Raw genomic sequence first — 18,827 nt, 5'->3', positions numbered from 1 at the left:
GAGACTCTAAATTATCTAGAACAAACTGATGGTTACCAGAGGGGAGGTGGGTGGGGGGATGGGGGAACTAGGTGATGGGATTAAGAAGCACACTTGTCATGATGAGCACAGGGTGACGTAGGAACTGCTGAATCACTGTATTGTACACCTGAGCCTAATACAACACCGTGTGTTAACTATACTGGAATTAGAGAAACAAACAATGGATGGCCACACAGCCGTGCCCCCGGGTCTCTGGGACAGCTTTAATCACAGAGGGACAGGACCATCCCACTGGGCTCCAGCAGGACTTGATGGCAAATGGACCCCATTGGGCTATGTGATTTTTAAGCCACATGATCGGGGAAGCACCAGCCCCTGCCGGGGTGTGATCAGGGGCTGGGATAGAACAGTGATATGATGGGCAGAACTTTGACTTCCAGCCCCAGACTACTTCTCAACATGTGTCTGTTGGGAAAGCCAGCCCTTCCCTTGGCATGAGCAGGGATTTGGGGGCCCAGGTCTTGTGGATCTAGCCGAATGGCCAGGAAGGAACTTGGCTTCGATCGTTTATGGCTGGGGGAAGTTCCAGCCCCTCCCTTGGCATGAGCATAGGGCTGAAGTCCGGGCCTTGGGCTCACAGCTGCGTGGTGTGGCGGACCAGAGCGTTAGCCTCCTCTGTTCCCCCAGTTTGACGGCTGCTGCAGGTCTGAAGGAGCTCTGCAGGAGACCACCTTCCTTTGGGAGGCTAGCCGCAGGGGATCCCGTCATGTTGACCCCTCCTTCTCAATAGCCCCCTGCACTTAGGAGAGCAAGTCCCTGCATGGTCCTCCTTAGTCGTTATTTCCAGTCTTGGCTTGAGTTTCTTCCTCCCTCCAGAGAGCTCCAGCCACACTGAGCTGCTTTTCCTCCAAACCCATCATGTTTGACCATCTCCTGGCCTTGACCCTGCTGTTCTGTCTTGACCTTCCTTCCTCCACCCTGAACTCCATTCCTTTCCTAGCAAGTTCTCTTTCAACCTCAAGGTTTGGGTGTAGGTACCACGTCCTCTGGGATGCCTATCTCTACCCTTCCACCAGGAGCTGGGTCGCTCACCTGTGCTCCCACCTGCACTTCCTCTGACGTCAGATTCTCTGCCACATTGTGGGTACTTACTTATGTAATCGAGGTGAAGCTCACAGAACAATGGCCAGTCATAACCTGAGCTGAAGTCAGACGCTTAACTGAGCCACCTAGGCACCCTGAACAATGGCCATTGTAACGTGAATAATTCCATGGCATTTCATGCATTCAACCACCACCTCTCTCCAGTTCCCAAACATTTTTGTCACCCCAGGAGAAACCCTGGACCCATTAAACACTAGCTCCCCATTCCGCCTTCCCTCCAGCCCCTGGCAGCCACCAATCTGCTTTCTGTCTCTATAGATCTATCTGTTCTGGAGACTTCATAAACGGGATCGTATGTAATGTGGCTTCTTACACATAGCATAATGTGTTTGAGGTCCATCCAAACTGTAGCACCTGCCAGTACTTTATTTTTCACGGCTGAATAGCATTCCATTGCATGGGCATACCACATTTTGTGTATCCTTTTGTCAGATCAGTGGACATTTGGGTTGTTTCTACCTTTTTTGCCTGTTGCGCTTCATGCTGCTGTGAACATTCACATACAAGCGTTCAGGTGTCTGCTTTCACTGCCTTTGGGTCTGTACCTGGGCGTGGAATTACAGCGATTATTTCATTATCGGTCTTCCTGCCAGACCATGAGCATCCTGAGGGCAGGGGAAAGACAGACCCCCCACCCCAGGGGCTGGCACAGTGAGTACCCGAGGAGCAAATCGGATGAGTCGTAGGCATCCAGAATAGACGTCTCCAGCACCCTCAACCATCTGCCCATTGGCCTGCCTCATGTGGTGGTCCAGGCTCTGTGCTGATGACGCGACTCATTTTATCTCGTTAACTCACTCCTCACTCACTCTGATACTTGCTTGTGTCCACTGTCCCTCCTCACCCTGGTCTGTCTGAAGTAGTCCCCCAGCACATTTTTGTGGCCGCGCCCACTTTCTTTTCCTCCATAGCACTTATTACCACTGGCTTACAGATGAGATATTTTATATGACATCTTATAGACAATGTATTATATATGTCATTTGTTTGTTCATCCCCCCTTTAATCTGTTTCCCCACTAAGAACATGTGCTCTGTTAGAGGACAGGGATCTTGGTCTTTTTAAATTCATCGGCCTATCACAGTGCCTAGAACAGTGGCTGGTATACGAGAGGCATTCCAATATTTATGAAATAGGGGCGCCTGGGTGGCTCAGTCAGTTAAGCTTCTGACTTTGGCTCAGGTCATGATCTTGTGGTCCATGGGTTCGAGCCCCGCATCAGGCTCTGTGCTGACAGCTCAGAGCCTGGAGCCTGCTTCAGATTCTGTGTCTCCCTCTCTTTCTCTCTCTGCTTCTCCCCCGCTCATACTCTGTCTCTCTCTCAAAAACAAAAATTTAAAAATAAACTTAAAAAAATATTTGTGAAATACTCAGATGAATGAATGCATTTAATCCTTACTGTACAAGGGAACCATGATCATTCTCATTTTACAGACCCCAACACTGAGGCTCAAGGAGGTCACAGAGCTGGTCCTTGGTGGCACCAGAGTTCTAAACCAGATCTCTCAGAGTCCCAGTCCCATATTTTTGTCCATTTCCCTGGAGGCGGGGGAAAGAGCTCTAGCAAGAATGCCCACGGTACTTTTCTGTGGCCTTAGAATGCAGTGTATGATTCAGACAATTTAAAAAATAGATTTATTCTCTTAAACATATTTTATTTAGGTGAATAGGACAATGAGTTTATATTTTCTGAGCAAATACATCAAGCCAGAGCTTTCCGGGTAACAGAGAAGCTGGTCTGGGCTTGACTCTGTCTGCCTCCAGCGCTCAGAGTTCTTCAGCCTCTCTGAGCGTCAGCTTCTGGAAGGTGCACAGGATGGTGGTAACATCTGTGGCACAACACGTCTCCACACAAGTGCACACTCTTTAAAGGGGAGGTAACAACTTAGCACCACGGTGTTGAGAATCACAATACGAGTAGCTGACATTTATGGAGTTCCTGCCATGTGTCAGGTGCTGTCCTGTGCTATCGCATATGTCCTCATACTATTCTCTGGAGGCAGGTCCTACTGTCCCATTTCGCAGGTGATAAAGCTGACTCAGAGAGGTTAGGCGAGTGCCCCAGGGCCGCACAGCCAGACATAGGGCCAAGTCGTAAGACTCCAGAGCTGGCTGTCTTAGTCACTGGGCTAATAGTATTTATGTCTGAATTTCGAGATTTACGCACCACCATAGTGTTGGTGACTTTGGTAGAATGTTCTGGCAAAGTCTGGGAGAAGGGAAAAGGGAGAGCCATGTCAGAAATGAGTCCTTGCTCTGGTATCTATTCCCATCTGGCTCATCCATGATGGCCTAGGGCCTTCGGTGAATGCGGATCCCAGCCCTCTGTGTCGATGCCCCAGGGTCCTGGTTGTTGAGGTGGCCCAGGCCCTGGGTTTGAGTCCCAGCTGCCAGTCCCCATCTCTGGTGTGACCTCGGTACATCTTCGTCTCTGCACATCCATGACCTTATCTACAAAGTAGAGATCAAAATGGCCCTCTGCCCACAGAGTTACGAATATTAAATAAGATGTAAAGCAGTCCTAATATTACAAGTGAAGAAAGCAGAGACGAACCATTAAACAAGATCTTACAGCACTTCTTAAAAAAATATGCACAGCAAACCATCTGGCAGGCTCCACAGCCAAACGTTAATAGGGATGATGGCTGGGCTGTAGACCAACATTGCCTTTTTCCTTATCTGAATTTTCTAATTTTTCTATAATGAATATATAATAACAAAATGGGTAGTTTTAATTAAAAATGGGGCAGTGAGTCAGTCTTCACGAAAGCACTTTGCAAACTGTCAAATGTTCTATAAATCAGCTCTTGTTATGGTCCTTATAGTAATTATTCTCGTTATTGCTAGTTGGCCACGAGCTGGAATTTATTTCTGCCCCTCATCTCTTCCTTGGCCCGTGATGGGGGGCCACTCGATCGCCTTCTGCCAGGTCCTGCTTTTGCATGCAGCGGTCCCCACTGGTTTCTCTTTTTGCAGCCACCACCACCCACGTGGGGACCAGCGACACCTCTCGCCTGGAGCCCTGCAAAACCTTTCATGGGCTCTCCTTGTCCAAGCAGGATCTTCGAGAAAGGAACCTCCCATCAGAACTCTCAATGGCTTCCCACTGAACTTGGCATATAACCCACACTGCATTTTGGTGCACGGTCCTGGTGGTCTGTCCCTCACCTGTCCCTTCAGCCTCTCCTTGAGCCACCCACCCTATTGTTGCCACACCTTGGGCACACTGCCTTCGAGAAGGCACCCCAAAAAGGGACCTAGGAAAGTGCCCGCCCTAACGTAGATAGGAGTCCACTTAGCATGGAGTCTGTGCATATAGACCACATTGATATTTACCCTTTCAGTATGGCGGAGGAGTGAGAAAATGTTAATGCACAATTGGAATTTTTATTTTTATTTATTTATTTAAAAAAATTTTTTTTTCAACGTTTATTTATTTTTGGGACAGAGAGAGACAGAGCATGAATGGGGGAGGAGCAGAGAGAGAGGGAGACACAGAATCGGAGCCATCAGCCCAGAGCCCGATGCGGGGCTCGAACCCACGGACCGCGAGATCGTGACCTGGCTGAAGTCGGATGCTTAACCGACTGCGCCACCCAGGCGCCCCTATTTTTATTTTTTGGTTTAACTTATACCAGGGCTGAAAATCCCAAGCTGCATTCAGACAGTGGGGATTTTTTTTAACGCCTCCATTCTTTCCCTAATAAACGGCTGTAGGACTTAAAAACAAAAAGCTCCTTCCTACCTGTATGCTCTTTTCCTTGGCTGTTGGTGATCCCCTTCTTGTCCTCGATGCCAGCTTAAATGCGGCTTCCTCAGGGAACTGAATGCTCTACCTAAAGCAAGCCCCACCCCCAACCCTTTTACTGTTAGTTTTTTTCAGTTGAAATTTGTATTGAGCTAATTGTAGATTGCCATGCAGTTGTAAAAAATAACACAGAGTGATCCTGATGCTAAAACAAATACCACAGACTGGGTGGCTTAACCAACAGACATTATTTCTTACCGTTCTAGAGGCTGGACGTCCAAGATCGAGGTGCTGGCAGATGTTTTCTTGTGGAGGGTCTTCTTCCTGGCTGATAGACAGCCACTTTTGTGGTCTCACACAGCCCTTCCTTCCTCGGACTTCCTGTCTCTCCATGTCCTTATAAGGGTTCCACCTTCACCACCTCTCTTAACCCAGTTACCTCCCAAAGGCCCCACCTCCAAAGGCCATCACTGTAGGGGGTTAGGATGTCAATGTCAGGGTTTTGGAGGGACACAAACATTCAGCCCGCAACAGATCCCTTGTCGAGTTTGCTCAATTTCTCCCAATTGGTAACTTTTGGTAAAATTGTAGTGCCGTGTCACAGCCAGGTTATTGACATTGATGCAACCTCCTGATCTTGTCCGGGTCTCCCCAGTTTTATGTGTACTCGTGTGTGTGTGTGTGTGTGTGTGTGTGTGTGTGTGTGTGTATTTAGTTCTATGCAACTTTATCACCTGTGTGGGATCACGTGTCCTTCACCACGGTGAAGATACTGGACAGTTCCAATGCTCTAAGGGTCCCTTGTGTGTGTCCCTCCTGCCTGTGTCCTCCAGCCCTAAACCCTGGCAACCACCAGTCTATCCTCCATTTCTAAAATGTGGTCATTTCAAAAATGCAATATGAATGGGATCTTCTGGGATTGGCTTTCTCTGCTCAGCGCAGTTGTCTGGAAAGTCACCCAGGTTGCTGCATGCTCAGTAGTTCATTCCGTTTTGTGGCTGAGTCGTGTTCTGCAGTGGGCAGGAACCACAGCTTGGTAACCATTCGCCATTACTAATTCTCTTATCACATCCATTCTGGTTGTCCCCGCTCCCGGCACTCATCACCCTCTGAAATCCTCTCATGACTGTGTTTTCTGGTCTATTGTGTCTCTCCTTAAGTGGAATATTAAACCTAGGGTACCAGAGAGCCTGGACTGGGTGTGGTCTGCTATGCCTTTCTGGAGCATAGTGCCTGGTGCATTCACAAAGCGTTGGATGATGGGACACCTGGGTGGCTCAGTGGTTAAACGTCCGACTTTGGCTCAGGTCATGATCTCATGGTTTGTGGGTTCGAGCCCTACATCAGGCTCTCTGCTGTCAGCACAGAGCCTGGAGTGTGCTTCAGATTCTGGGTCTCCGTCCCTCTCTGCCCCTCCTCTGCTTGTGCTCTGTGTCTGTCTCTCAAAAATAAACATAAGAAAGGAAGGAAGGAAGGAAGGAAGGAAGGAAGGAAGGAAGGAAGAAAGAAAGTGTTGGATGAGGGTTTGACCGAGCACACAGCCACAGCAGATCTGGGAGAAGTTGGTGCAGTGTCTGAGAAAGAGGTCAGGGCAAATTTGACTTCTGCAGAATTCCTGTATCTCATATAGGGGCTAGCTGTTAAAATTGCTACGTAAGGGAAAGGTTATCCTCGAAAATCCTATCAACCTGAAACTGCTGGAATTAAGATCCTTGGAAATTCAAAAGCGGGAATTCACTCCTTTGCTTTTCTGGATATTTGACTTGTGGGCTCCACAACTACAGGAGAGCAGGTGGGCAAGGCTGTTGAGTGGGGGTTATAGTGAGAGAGTCAGCAAAGGGATTTCATTCTCTGGAGGAGCCAAAGGGGGATGGATTTATGTAAATGGTGTGTGCAGTATAGTATGAACACGGTGTGGTGTTCATACACAGCGCAGTGTATATACGATGTAATGTGCATAGGCTGTAAGGTCTATAAGGCGTAGCATGCACGCACAGTATGGATAGAGCGTGACGCGCACATGGTGTAAAGTGCATTCGCTGTAACGTGCATACGCTGTAACGTGAATACGCCGTATGATATGTTCACGGTAACGTGCATGTGTAAAGTACGTTCTTTGTAACGTGCATACGCCGTAAGGTACGTTCACTGGAACGTGCATACGCTGGAACGTGCATACGCCGGAACGTGCACGTGCTGTAACTTGCCAGGCTTTGTCAAGGCTTATCTGTTGTCTCTCTGCTCCTTTATTCCAACTCAGGAGGCAACCTTTCCAAACAAGACTGGACCATCCAGTGGCCCACCACGGAGACGGGGAAGGAGAACAACCCCGTGTGCCCCCCGGAGCCCACGCCGTGGATCCGCACCCACCTCTCCCAGAGCCCCAGGGTCCAGACCAAGTGCGTCCAGCACTACTGTCACGCCAGCCCCTCGCCCGGGGCCCCCGTGTACACCCATGTGGACAGGCTTACCGTGGACCCCTACCCGGGCCTGTGCCCGCCACCGCCGCTGGAGTCAGGCCACCGTTCCCTGCCCCCGTCGCCCCGGCAGCGGCACGCAGTCCGCACCCCGCCGCGCACCCCTAATATCGTCACCACCGTGACCCCTCCCGGCACACCACCCATGAGGAGGAAGAACAAGCTGAAGCCCCCGGGGACCCCGCCGCCCTCCTCCCGGAAACTGATCCACTTGATTCCAGGTTTCACCGCCCTGCATCGGAGCAAGTCCCACGAATTCCAGCTGGGTCACCGTGTAGACGAGGCCCACACGCCCAAGTAAGTGTGTTTGGTGGGTGCCCTGGGGCTGCTGAGCCCCGGGGCTTCTGGGGCTGCTTCATGGCCCCAGGACCGTGCCAGGTTAGGGGAGCCTCGAATGCGCTTGTGTTTCTCTTCTTCACTTGAATGAAAGGTGGCTTTTCATGGAGGGCCCGTGAGAAGATGAATAGCATTTCCCAGAAGTGACCCTTTAAAAACTTTTTATTTTCATTTAAGGTTTTATTTTGTTTTTGAGAGAGAGCTACGTGGTGGTGCAGGCAGAGGAGGGGTGGGGGGGGGGGGAGAGTCTTAGGCTCCACGCTTGGTGCAGAGCCGGATTCAGGGCTCCATTTCATGACCCTGAGATCATGACCTGGACTGAAATCAAGAGTCTGGGGCTTAACCGACTGAGCCGCCCCGGTGCCCCAGAAATGACCCTTTTTACAGTATGGGTCCTCCTCAGTTGGGGTCAGCAAACTACAGCCTGGGGGCCAAATCTGCATTGATGGCAACACAGCCAGGACCGTTCCGGTGTGTGTGGTCTGTGGCTGGTTTGTGCTGCAAGGCTGAGTTGAGTGTGGTCTGCAAAGCGGAAACTGCCATCTGGCCCTTGACAGGGAAAGCTGGCCGGCCCCTGCGGAGTCTATCCCAATGATGCTCCTAGAAATAGGCTGTGAGCTGCACACCTACCCTTCCATTTTCTAGTATTGCATTAAAAAGAGTAAAAAGAAACAAGTGATGTTTTTTAAAAAAAATTTTTTTTTAAATATTTATTTTTGAGACAGGAAGAGACAGCATGAACGGGGGAGGGTCAGAGAGAGAGGGAGACACAGAATCTGAAACAGGCTCCAGGCTCTGAGCTGTCAGCACAGAGCCCGACACGGGGCTCGACCTCACAGACTGCGAGATCACGATCTGAGCCGAAGTCGGACGCTCAACCGACGGAGCCACCCAGGCGCCCCCAAAGCAAGTGATGTTTTTATAATAGGTGTCATTTAACTCAATATATCAAAATATTACCACGTCAACATAGAATCACTGTAAGATGATAACACGGAAATGTTTTGCATTCTCTTTTCCATGCAAAGTCTTCGACATCCAGTGTGTGTTTTGCACCCACAGCTCCTCTCAGTCCAGACTCCCTGCATTCTAAGTGTGCAATGGCCCCTTAGGGCAAGTGGCTGCCGTGCTGGGCAGCATGTGTACGGGACGCGCTCGGTGCTTATAATGAAAAGGCACGTCCAGGTCGGGGTGGGTCAGAGAGTAGAACCAGACTATCGGAGCAGAGGTCCTGGTACAGAAGCTTAGGGTCAGCCTACAGGCAACCAGGGGAGAAAATCATGAAAGTGGGTACCGTGTGCACCCGGCTCTGGTTTGGGGAGGATCTTGCTGCTGGCAGGGTGACATGGTGTCTATAGCTACATACTGGCTGCTAGGAGGGGATGGGAAGCTCTCTGCAGGGCCCCTCAGAGGCTGACTGTGGCCAGGTGCCTTGCAGTCTTTGGAGGTTCTCAGTGTCTTTTTTTTTTTTTTTTTTTTTAATATTTTTAATGTTTATTTATTTTTGACAAAGAGACAGAATGCGAGTAGGTTAGGTGCAGAGAGAGAGGGAGACACAGAATTGGAAGCAGGCTCCAGGCTCCGAGCTGTCAGCACAGAGCCTGACGCGGGACTCGAACCCACAAACCGTGAGATCATGACCTGAGCCGAAGTCAGACGCTCAACCGACTGAGCCACCCAGGCGCCCCGGTTCTCAGTGTCTTAAAAATGGGAAAACATGCTAAGCAGGCTTACGAAAGTGGGTAGCATGTTTTAAAAATTTACACTGGACAAAATCGCCATGAAGGCATAGAAGATAAAATGATAGTTTGTGATCTTGCCGGGAGATACCATAAGGAGTCTGAATCTGGCACCTGGTGTATGTAAGAGCCCCGCATCCCTGCTCCGGGATCCCTGCAGCTAGGATGTGGGGGGGCAGTGGGGAGAGTTTCCTCGCATTCCTAGTATGTGGAGGCCCATGTGAGGGCTGAGACCAGCCACAGACACTATAGAGTGTCCTGGGAGGAGCCAAAGTCAAGCAGGGCTGGCCCGGACTTCTGTAGGAAGCAAAGTGCAGAGGCCCTGACTGAATCTGACCTTCACTTTGGCTTCTTGTGACATTGCAAGGGCTCTCAGGGATTTCCTGACCCCCACTCCCTAGCTGTGCCCGTTTGCCTTTGACTCAGGCATTTATCCAGGGCTGGCTCTCCAGCCTGGGCAGGTATGCAGAAGGACTCAGGGGGCCTGTCCCAATCTCAGACCCTCTCCCTTCCTCCTGTCTTAAGCAATAGAGAACCCACATGGCTGTGAAGTGTTACTTTTTTGACATGGTCCCAGGACTCTCTTGGACTCCCACCTGACCACTTCTGTTGCCCTCAGCCACCCCTTTGGGGGTTCAGAGCGGCACCTGCCTCTGAGCGTCTTCACCGATTGAGCCAGTGTTTTGTGAGTGCTCATCACCGTATGCAGGTGGATGTAAGACATTGGTTATCAGTTGTATCCTGCTATAAATGTAAAAATACGTGTCTCTTAGAATTAATGAAATGTGGTTTGTTCTAGGCTCTGGGCTAGTCGGTGGGGGTATAATGGGAAGCAAAAAAAAAAACATAGCCTTGGCCTCTTGAAGTCTGACATTAATCAAATAACCGCACAGAAGTATTATGAAATTGTATCCAGTGCTTATGCACAGTGTTACGGGCTATAAAGGTGCAGGGTAGGACACCATCAGAGCTCATGACCAGATAGAGCTGATCGAGTTTGAACTGGCAGGGAGGTGGAGGGGGAGAGGACTAGGGAGGGTCTGGTCAGGGCGAGTTCCCAGAAGTGATAATTTAGACTGAAGGCTAAGACGCAGCTAAGATGGTGAAGGGGTAGAGGTGGAGGGTATTCTAACCGAGAGGCGGGAGGGGGCACGATACATTTGAGGAATTGACAGAAGGTGACAGAAGGCGTCTGTGGCCACGGGACCGAGGCATGTGATGAAGGAGGCGACTCGAGTTAGGCAGGAGGCAGCACTATTCACAACAGCCCCAAGGTGGCAGCAGCCTAGGTGCCCATGGGCGGATGAGTGGAGAAACAAAATGTGGCCTCTCTACCCGGTGGAATATTATTCAGCCGTCAAAAGGAATGAAATTCTGACACATGCTTCGATGTGGATGCATCTCAAACACGGTATGCTAAGTAGGAGAAGCCAGTCACAAAAGGAAAAGTAGAAAGGTGGGTGCCGGGGGCTGGGGGGAGGGGAACAGGGAGTTCGTGTTTACTGGGAGTTTGTGTTTACTGGGAGTTTGTGTTTACTGGGTACAGAGTTGCAGTTTCGGAAATGGAAAGGTTCTGGAGATGGATGGTGATGATGGTCACACAAAATGTGAGTGTACCTAATGCCGCTGAAACTGTAGCCTTAGAAATGGCCAAAATGGTAAATTTTATGTTATATATATTTTACAGTAACAACGACAAAAAATTAGGCAGGAAGCATGCTCTGTCTCTTTCTCTCAATGTAAATAAACATTAAACAAAGTTAAAAAAAAGTCGGGGGGAGGTGCCTGGGTGGTTCAGCCGGTCAACCGTCTGACTTCAGCTGAGGTCATGATCTTACAGCTCGTGGGTTTGAGCCCCTCATTGGGCTGTGTGCTGACAGCTCAGAGCCGGGAGCCTGCTTCGGATTCTGTGTCTCCCTCTCTCTCTGCCCCTCTCCCACTCACGCTCTGTCTGTCTCTCTCTAAAATATAAATAAACATTAAAAAATTAAAATTAGGCAGGAAAGCTAGAGGTTGGCACACTTTTTCTGTAAGGGGCCAGATAGTGAATATTTCAGGCCGTGCGGGCCATGTGGTATGGTGGCAAAAGCAGCCATAGGCAATAGGTAAATACATGGACATGGTGATGTTTCAATAAAACTTTGTCAAAATAGCCGCCTGGCTGGGTTTGGCATCACAGGCTATAGTTTGCCCTGTCAGAAGCCATGCTGTAGACAGTGATTCTTCTCCCTTGATAAGGCACTGGAAGGTCTTTAAGTGATTTTGGTGGAAGGCACGATCATATATGACGGTCACTCGTAGTCTGAAGCTGTGGTTTCTCCCAACTGTGCATCTTCCTCCCCTCTCCCTGTGCTCTTTGGACACGTGATCTTTGCTCTACGTTGATCATGTGTTCCGACACATGATCTTTGCTCTACGTTGAACAGGTGAAGTGAGAGAGGCTGACCTTTGGGGGTTTTCTCCAGCTGTCTTGAGCTTTAGTTGACATATAACATTATGTACATTTAAGGTGTGCAAGGTGATGATCTAACACACATAGGTATTGTGAAATGATACCACAATTAGGTTTTGTTAACACATCCATCACCTCACCTCACATAATTTTTTTTTTGTGATGAGAACATTTAAGATTTGTTCTCTCAACAACTTTCAAGTATATACTACGGTGTTGCTAACTACAGTCACTAGGCTGTGCACTAGGTCCCCAGAACTTACTTACCTTCCAATGAGAAGTTTTTATCCTTTGGCCAGTGTTTCCCCATTTCCGTCACCCCTAACTTCTGGCAGCCACATTCAACTCTGTTTCTATGTTTGATGGTTTTAGATTCTACATGTAAGTGGTATCATGCAGTATTTGTCTTTCTCTGACTTATTTCACTCAGCATAATGCCCCCTCAAGGTCCATCCATGTTGTAATGGCAGGATTTCCTTCCTTCTTCAGGGCTTAATAATATTCCATTGTGCACACACACATGTGGGTATCATTTTCTTTATCCATTCATCTATTGATAGGCACTGAGGTTGCATCCGTGTCTTGGCTCCTGTGAATAATGCTGCTACAAACATGGGGGTGCAGGTATCTTTTCAAGATGGGAATTTCATTTCCTTTGGATACACACCTAGAAGTAGAATTACTGGATCATACTGGTAATTCCATTTTAATTATTTTGAGGAATCTCCATACTGTTTTCCATAGTGGTTGCAACAACTTACATTCCAACCAGCAGTGCATGAGGGTTCCCTTTTCTCCGTATCCCTACCAGAACTTACCATCTCTTGTCTTTTTTGATAATAGCCATTCTAATGGGTGTGAGGGGATGTCTCATTGCAGTTTTGATCTGCATTTCGCTGATGATTACTGACATTGTTGAGCACTTTTCATTAACCTGGTGGCCATTTGTATATCTTCTTTGGAAAAAAAATGTCTATTCAGGTTCTCTGCCCATTTAAAAATCAGGTGATGATGATGATGATGATGATGATTTTTTGCTATTGAGTTGTAAGAGTTTCTTCTTTTATTTATTTTTATTTATTTTTTAAATATGAAACTTATTGTGAAATTGGTTTCCATTCAACACCCATACCCAGTGCTCATCCCAACAGATGCCCTCCTCAATGCCCATCACCCACTTTCCCCTCCCTCCTACCCCCCATCAACCCTAAGTTTATTCTCAGTTTTTAAGAGTCTCTTATGGTTTGCCTCCTTTCCTCTCTGTAACTTTTTTCCCCCTTCCCTTCCCCCATGGTCTTCTGTTAAGTTTCTCAGGATCCACGTAAGACTGAAAACATATGATGAAAAACCACTAGCCAGTTTGATCAAAAAGAAAAAGGAAAGGACCCAAACAAATAAAATCAAGAATGAAAGAGGAAAGATCACAACCAACACAGCAGAAATAAAAACAATAATAAGAGAATATCATGAGCAATTATATGCCAATGAAATGGGCAATCTGGAAGAAATGGACAAATTCCTAGAAACATATACACTACCAAAACTGGGACAGGAAGAAATAAAAAAATTGAACAGACCCATAACCAGTAAGGAAATCGAATTAGTAATCAAAAATCTGCCAAAAAACAATAGTCCAGGGCCACGTGGCTTTCCAGGGGAATTCTACCAAACATTTAAGGAAGAGTTAACACCTATTCTCTTTAAGGTGTTCCAAAAAATAGAAATGGAATGAAAACTTCCAAACTCTTTCTGTGAAGCCAGCATTACCTTGATTCCAAAACCAGACAGAGACCCCACTAGAAAGGAGAACTATAGACCAGTTTCCCTGATGAACATGGATGCAAAAATCCTCAACAAGGTATTAGCCAACTGGATCCAACAATACATTAAAAAAATTATTCACCAGGAGCAAGTGGGATTTATACCTGGGATGCAGGGCTGGTTCAATATCTGCAAAACAACGTGATTTATCACATCAATAAAAGAAAGGACAAGAACCATATGATACTCTCAATAGATGCAGAGAAAGCATTTGACAAAATACAGCATCCTTTCTTGATAAAAACCCTTAAGAAAGTAGGGATAGAAGGAGCATACCTCGAGATCATAAAAGCCATGTATGAATGACCAAACGCTAATATCATCCTCAATGGGGAAAAACTGAGAGCTTTCCCCCTATGGTCAGGAACAAGACAGGGAGGTCCACTCTCACCACTGTTATTCAACATAGTATTGGAAGTCTTAGCCTCTGCAATTAGACAACACAAAGAAATAAAAGGCATCCAAATTGGCCAGGAGAGGTCAAACTTTCACTCTTTGCAGATGACATGATACTCTATATGGAAAACCCAAAAGATTCCACCAAAAAACTTCTAGAATTGATTCATGAATTCAACAAAGTTGCAGGATATAAAATCAATACACAGAAATTGGTTGCATTCCTATACACCAACAATGAAGAGACAGAGAAATCAAGGAATCGATCCCATTTACAGTTGCACCAAAAACCATAAAATACCTAGGAATAAATCTAACCAAAGAGGTGAAAAATCTATACACTGAAGACTATAGAAAGCTTATGAAAGAAATTGAAGGAGACACAAAAAAATGGAAAAAGATTCCATGCCCCTGGATAGGAAGAACAAATATTGTTAACATGTCGATACTACCCAAAGCAGTCTACATATTCAATGCAATCCCTATCAAGATAACACCAGCATTCTTCACAGATCTAGAACAAATAATCCTAAAAATTGTATGGAACCAGAAAAGACCCCGAATAGTGAAAACCAAAGCAGGAGGCATCACAATCCCAGACTTCAACCTATACTACAAAGTTGTAATCATCAAGACAGTATGGTACTGGCACAAGAACAGACACTCAGATCAATGGAACAGAACAGAGAATCCAGAAATGGACCCACAAACATATGGCCAACTAATCTTTGACAAAGCAGGAAAGAATATCCAATGGAATCAAGACAGTCTCTTCAGCAAGTAGTGCTGGGAAAACTGGACAGCGACATGCAGAAGAATGAACCTGGACCACTTTCTTGCACCATACACAAAAATAAACTCAAAATGGGTGAAAGACCTAAATGTAAGACATGAAGCCATCAAAATCCTAGAGAACAAAGCATGCAAAAACCTCTTTGATCTTGGCTGCAGCAACTTCTTACTCAACACGTCTCCAGAGGCAAGGGAAACAAAAGCAGAAATGAACTCCTGGGACCTCATCAAAATAAAAAGCTTCTGCACAGTGAAGGAAACAATCAGCAAAACTAAAAGGCAACTGACAGAATGGGAGGAGATATTTGCAAATGATATATTAGATAAAGGGTTAGTGTCCAAAATCTATAAAGAACTTAGCAAACTCAACAACCAAAAACCAAATAATCCAGTGAAGAAATGGGTAAAAGACATGAATAGACACTTCTCCAAAGAAGACATCCAGATGGCCAACCGACACATGAAAAAGTGCTCAACATCACTCATCATCTGGGAAATACAAACCAAAACCACAATGAGATACCACCTTACACCTGTCAGAATGGCTAACATTAACAACTCAGACAACAACAGATGTTGGCAAGGATGTGGAGAAAGAGGATCTCTTTTGCATTGTTGGTGGGAATGCAAGCTGGTACAGCCAGTCTGGAAAACAGTATGGAGGTTCCTCAAAAAACTAAAAATAGAACTACCCTACAACCCAGCAACTGCACTACTAGGCATTTATCCCACAGGATACAGGTGTGCTGTTTTAAAGGGACACATGCACCCACATGTTTATAGCAGCACTATCAACAATAGCCAAAGTATGGAAAGAGCCCAAATGTCCATCGATGGATGAATGGATAAAGAAGATGTGGTATATATACACAATGGAGTATTACTCGGCAATCAAAAAGAATGAAATCTTTCCATTTGCAACTATGTGGATGGAACTGGAGGGTATTATGCTAAGTGAAATTAGAGAAAGACAAAAATCATATGACTTCACTCCTTTGAGGACTTTAAGAGACAAAACAGATGAACATAAGGGAAGGGAAACAAAAATAATATAAAAACAGGGAGGGGGACAAAACAGAAGAGACTCATAAATATGGAGAACAAACTGAGTGTTGCTGGAGGGGTTGTGGGAGGGGGGATGGGCTAAATGGGTAAGGGGCACTAAGGAATCTACTCCTGAAATCATTGTTGCACTATATGCTAACTAATTTGGATGTAAATTAAAAAAATAAAAAGTGAAAACATATGGTATCTGTCTTTCTCTGTATAACTTATCTCACTTAGCATAACACTCTCAAGTTCCATCCACGTTGCTACAATAGGCCATATTTCATTCTTTCTCATTGCCAAGTAGTATTCCATTGTATATATAAACCACAACTTCTTTATCCATTCATCGGTTGATGGACATTTGGGCTCTTTCCATAATTTGGCTATTGTTGAAAGTGCTGCTATAAACATTGGGGTATAAATGCCCCTGTGCATCAGCACTCCTGTGTCCCTTGGGTAAATTCCTAGCAGTGCTATTCCTGGGTCATAGGGTAGATCTATTTTTAATTTTTTGAGGAACCTCCACACTGTTTTGCAGAGTGGCTGCACCAGTTTGCATTCCCACCAACAGTGCAAGAGGGTTCCCGTTTGTCCACATCCTCTCCAGCATCTATAGCAAAGACATTCCAAACCCAGCAGAAGAAGAGAAATAATAAAGATCAGAGCAGAAATAAACAATATAGAGTCTAAAAAAACAGTAGAGCAGATCAGTTATACCAAGAGTTGTTTTTTTGAAAAAAATAAACAAAATTGATAAACCTTTAGCCAGGCTTCTCAAAAAGAAAAGGGAGAGGACCCAAATAGATAAAATTATGAATGAAAATGGAATTATTACAACCGATCCCTCAGAAATACAATTATCAGGGAATACTATGAAAAATTATATGCCAACAAACTGGACAACCTGGAAGAAATGGGCAAATTCCTAAGCACCCACACACTTCGAAAACTCAAACAGGAAGAAATAGAAAATTTGAACACACCCATAACCAGCAAAGAAATCGAATCAGTTATCAAAAAACTCCCAACAAATAAGAGTCCAGGATGAGTTTTAAGAGTTTCTTACAGGGGCGCCTGGGGGGCTCAGTCGATTGAGTGTCCGACTTCGGCTCAGGTCATGATCTCACGGTCTGTGGGTTCGAGTCCCGCGTCGGGCTCTGTGCTGAGGCTCAGAGCCTGTGCTCAGAGCCTGGAGCCTGGTTCGGATTCTGTGTCTCCCTCTCTCTCTGACCCTCCCCCGTTCATGCTCTGTCTCTCTCTGTCTCAAAAATAAATAAACATAAAAAAAAATTAAAAAAAAAAAAGAGTTTCTTACATAATTTGGATGTTAATGCCTTACCAGATTTGCAAATATTTTCTCCCATTTTTTAGGTTACTTTTTCATTTTTTTAATTGTTTCTTTTGCTGTGCAGAAGCTTTTTAGTTTGATATAATTCCATTTGTTGATTTTTGCTTTTGTTGTTTGTACTTTCGGTATCATATCTAAAGAAGTCAACCAAGGGCTCTTTCCCTATGTTTTCTTCTAGGATTTATAGTTTCAGGTCTTCCATTTAAGTCTTTAATCGATTTCAAGTTAATTTTTTGTGAGCGGTGTAAAATAGGGATCCAGTTTCATTCTACTGCGTGTGAATATTCCATTTCCCCAGGGCCATTTATTGAAGAGATTATCCTTCCTCATTGAGTGTTCTTGGCTCCTTTGTCAAATATTAGTTGACCACATATACTTGGGTTTATTTCTGGACTTTTGATTCTGTTCCATTGGCCTTTGTGTCTATTTTTACGCCAGTACCACACTTTAAATGTGAGCGTTTCCCCAGACTCCTGAGGGATTTACTTTGGATAGAGTTGAATCACCAACTTTTTCGAGACCTTCCAAACCGACTCATCCACCGTTAGTTGTTTTGGAAATTGTCTATCAGGATTCAGGCCAAGTTTAGCCTTGTTCATCAGGGTTCTTTTATCCAGTTTAGCAAGCTCAACACTTGTTGCTGGTGGCTCACCTCAGGAGATTCTGAGATTCATGGTGTGAAGGTGCAGGGTGACCACTTGGCCCGGGACCCTACTATGAAATCTACAGGGATATTAGGGCACTTGGCCTTTGGGAGTTTAAAAAAAAAAATCCAAGCCAGAGACATGGTACCTTGGACTATGTAGGGAGAGGGAATAGGGGAAGAGATTAAATCTAATCAGTGAGATTTAGGAAGAGATTTTAGAGAGACTCTAATTAGTTGAGTTGAGTTCCCCTAAGTAGACTTAACAGCCAAAATTTGCTTTGGTCTCAGCTCCTCCTGGTTCTGCAAGGGAGTAGCCTTGTGACTTTGGATTTAACCTGAGTCTTAGTTTTCTCATCTGTGAACCAAAGGGTTTGGAATATGTGTGTGCTATTTAATCTGTGGTCATGACCCATTTGTGGATGGTGGCACTATTTTAATGGGCTGTGACCAGCATTGAAGTACTGAAATAGGGTAGCCTTAGGTATCAGGACGTATTGCATATGGTGAGCCTAATTATTAGTGTTGTTTTGTGAAACACACATGTATGTATATATGAATATTATACGTACTCTGGGAGCTCTTTCTACTCTGGGCAGCTTTGATTCTAGAATAAACCCCATCAGTGATTAGGTGAGAAGGTTTGAGAAGCCAGCCCTTCATCCTGAATTACTGGGCTCATTCTGGTTTCCATTGTCTGTCTCATATCTGGTTTCTTCTCTCCTTCAACCCTGTACCTCCTGCTGGGCATGGTTTTTTGTTACCAACTTGGCCATCCTAAGTCTACCTTTATTTCTCCTTAATGGGTAAAGAAGAGCTTCAGAAGTGACAGGTCTTTCTTAACAGATCTGAGTCTTTCAAGGCTGTTGATTCTTGTTA

At 45.8% G+C, this 18,827-nt stretch overlaps 1 protein-coding gene across 5 annotated transcripts in view; it reads left to right on the top strand.

The window, feature by feature from the left end:
* The window catches only part of KSR2 (kinase suppressor of ras 2), a 436,140-nt gene that overhangs the window by 161,830 nt on the left and 255,483 nt on the right, over positions 1 to 18,827 (top strand). For all 5 annotated transcript variants that reach the window (XM_053205478.1, XM_053205476.1, XM_027043814.2 and 2 more), the window contains exon 4: positions 7,155 to 7,668. In XM_053205478.1, coding sequence (XP_053061453.1) covers positions 7,155 to 7,668 — 514 coding nt within the window. The remainder of the gene's footprint in view (positions 1 to 7,154; positions 7,669 to 18,827) is intronic.

The sequence above is a fragment of the Acinonyx jubatus genome, chromosome D3 (genome assembly GCF_027475565.1).
Source record: "Acinonyx jubatus isolate Ajub_Pintada_27869175 chromosome D3, VMU_Ajub_asm_v1.0, whole genome shotgun sequence".
Lineage (NCBI taxonomy): Eukaryota > Metazoa > Chordata > Mammalia > Carnivora > Felidae > Acinonyx > Acinonyx jubatus.
The sequence above is the reverse complement of the archived record's forward strand: the minus strand, read 5'-3'. Positions and strand labels throughout refer to the sequence as shown.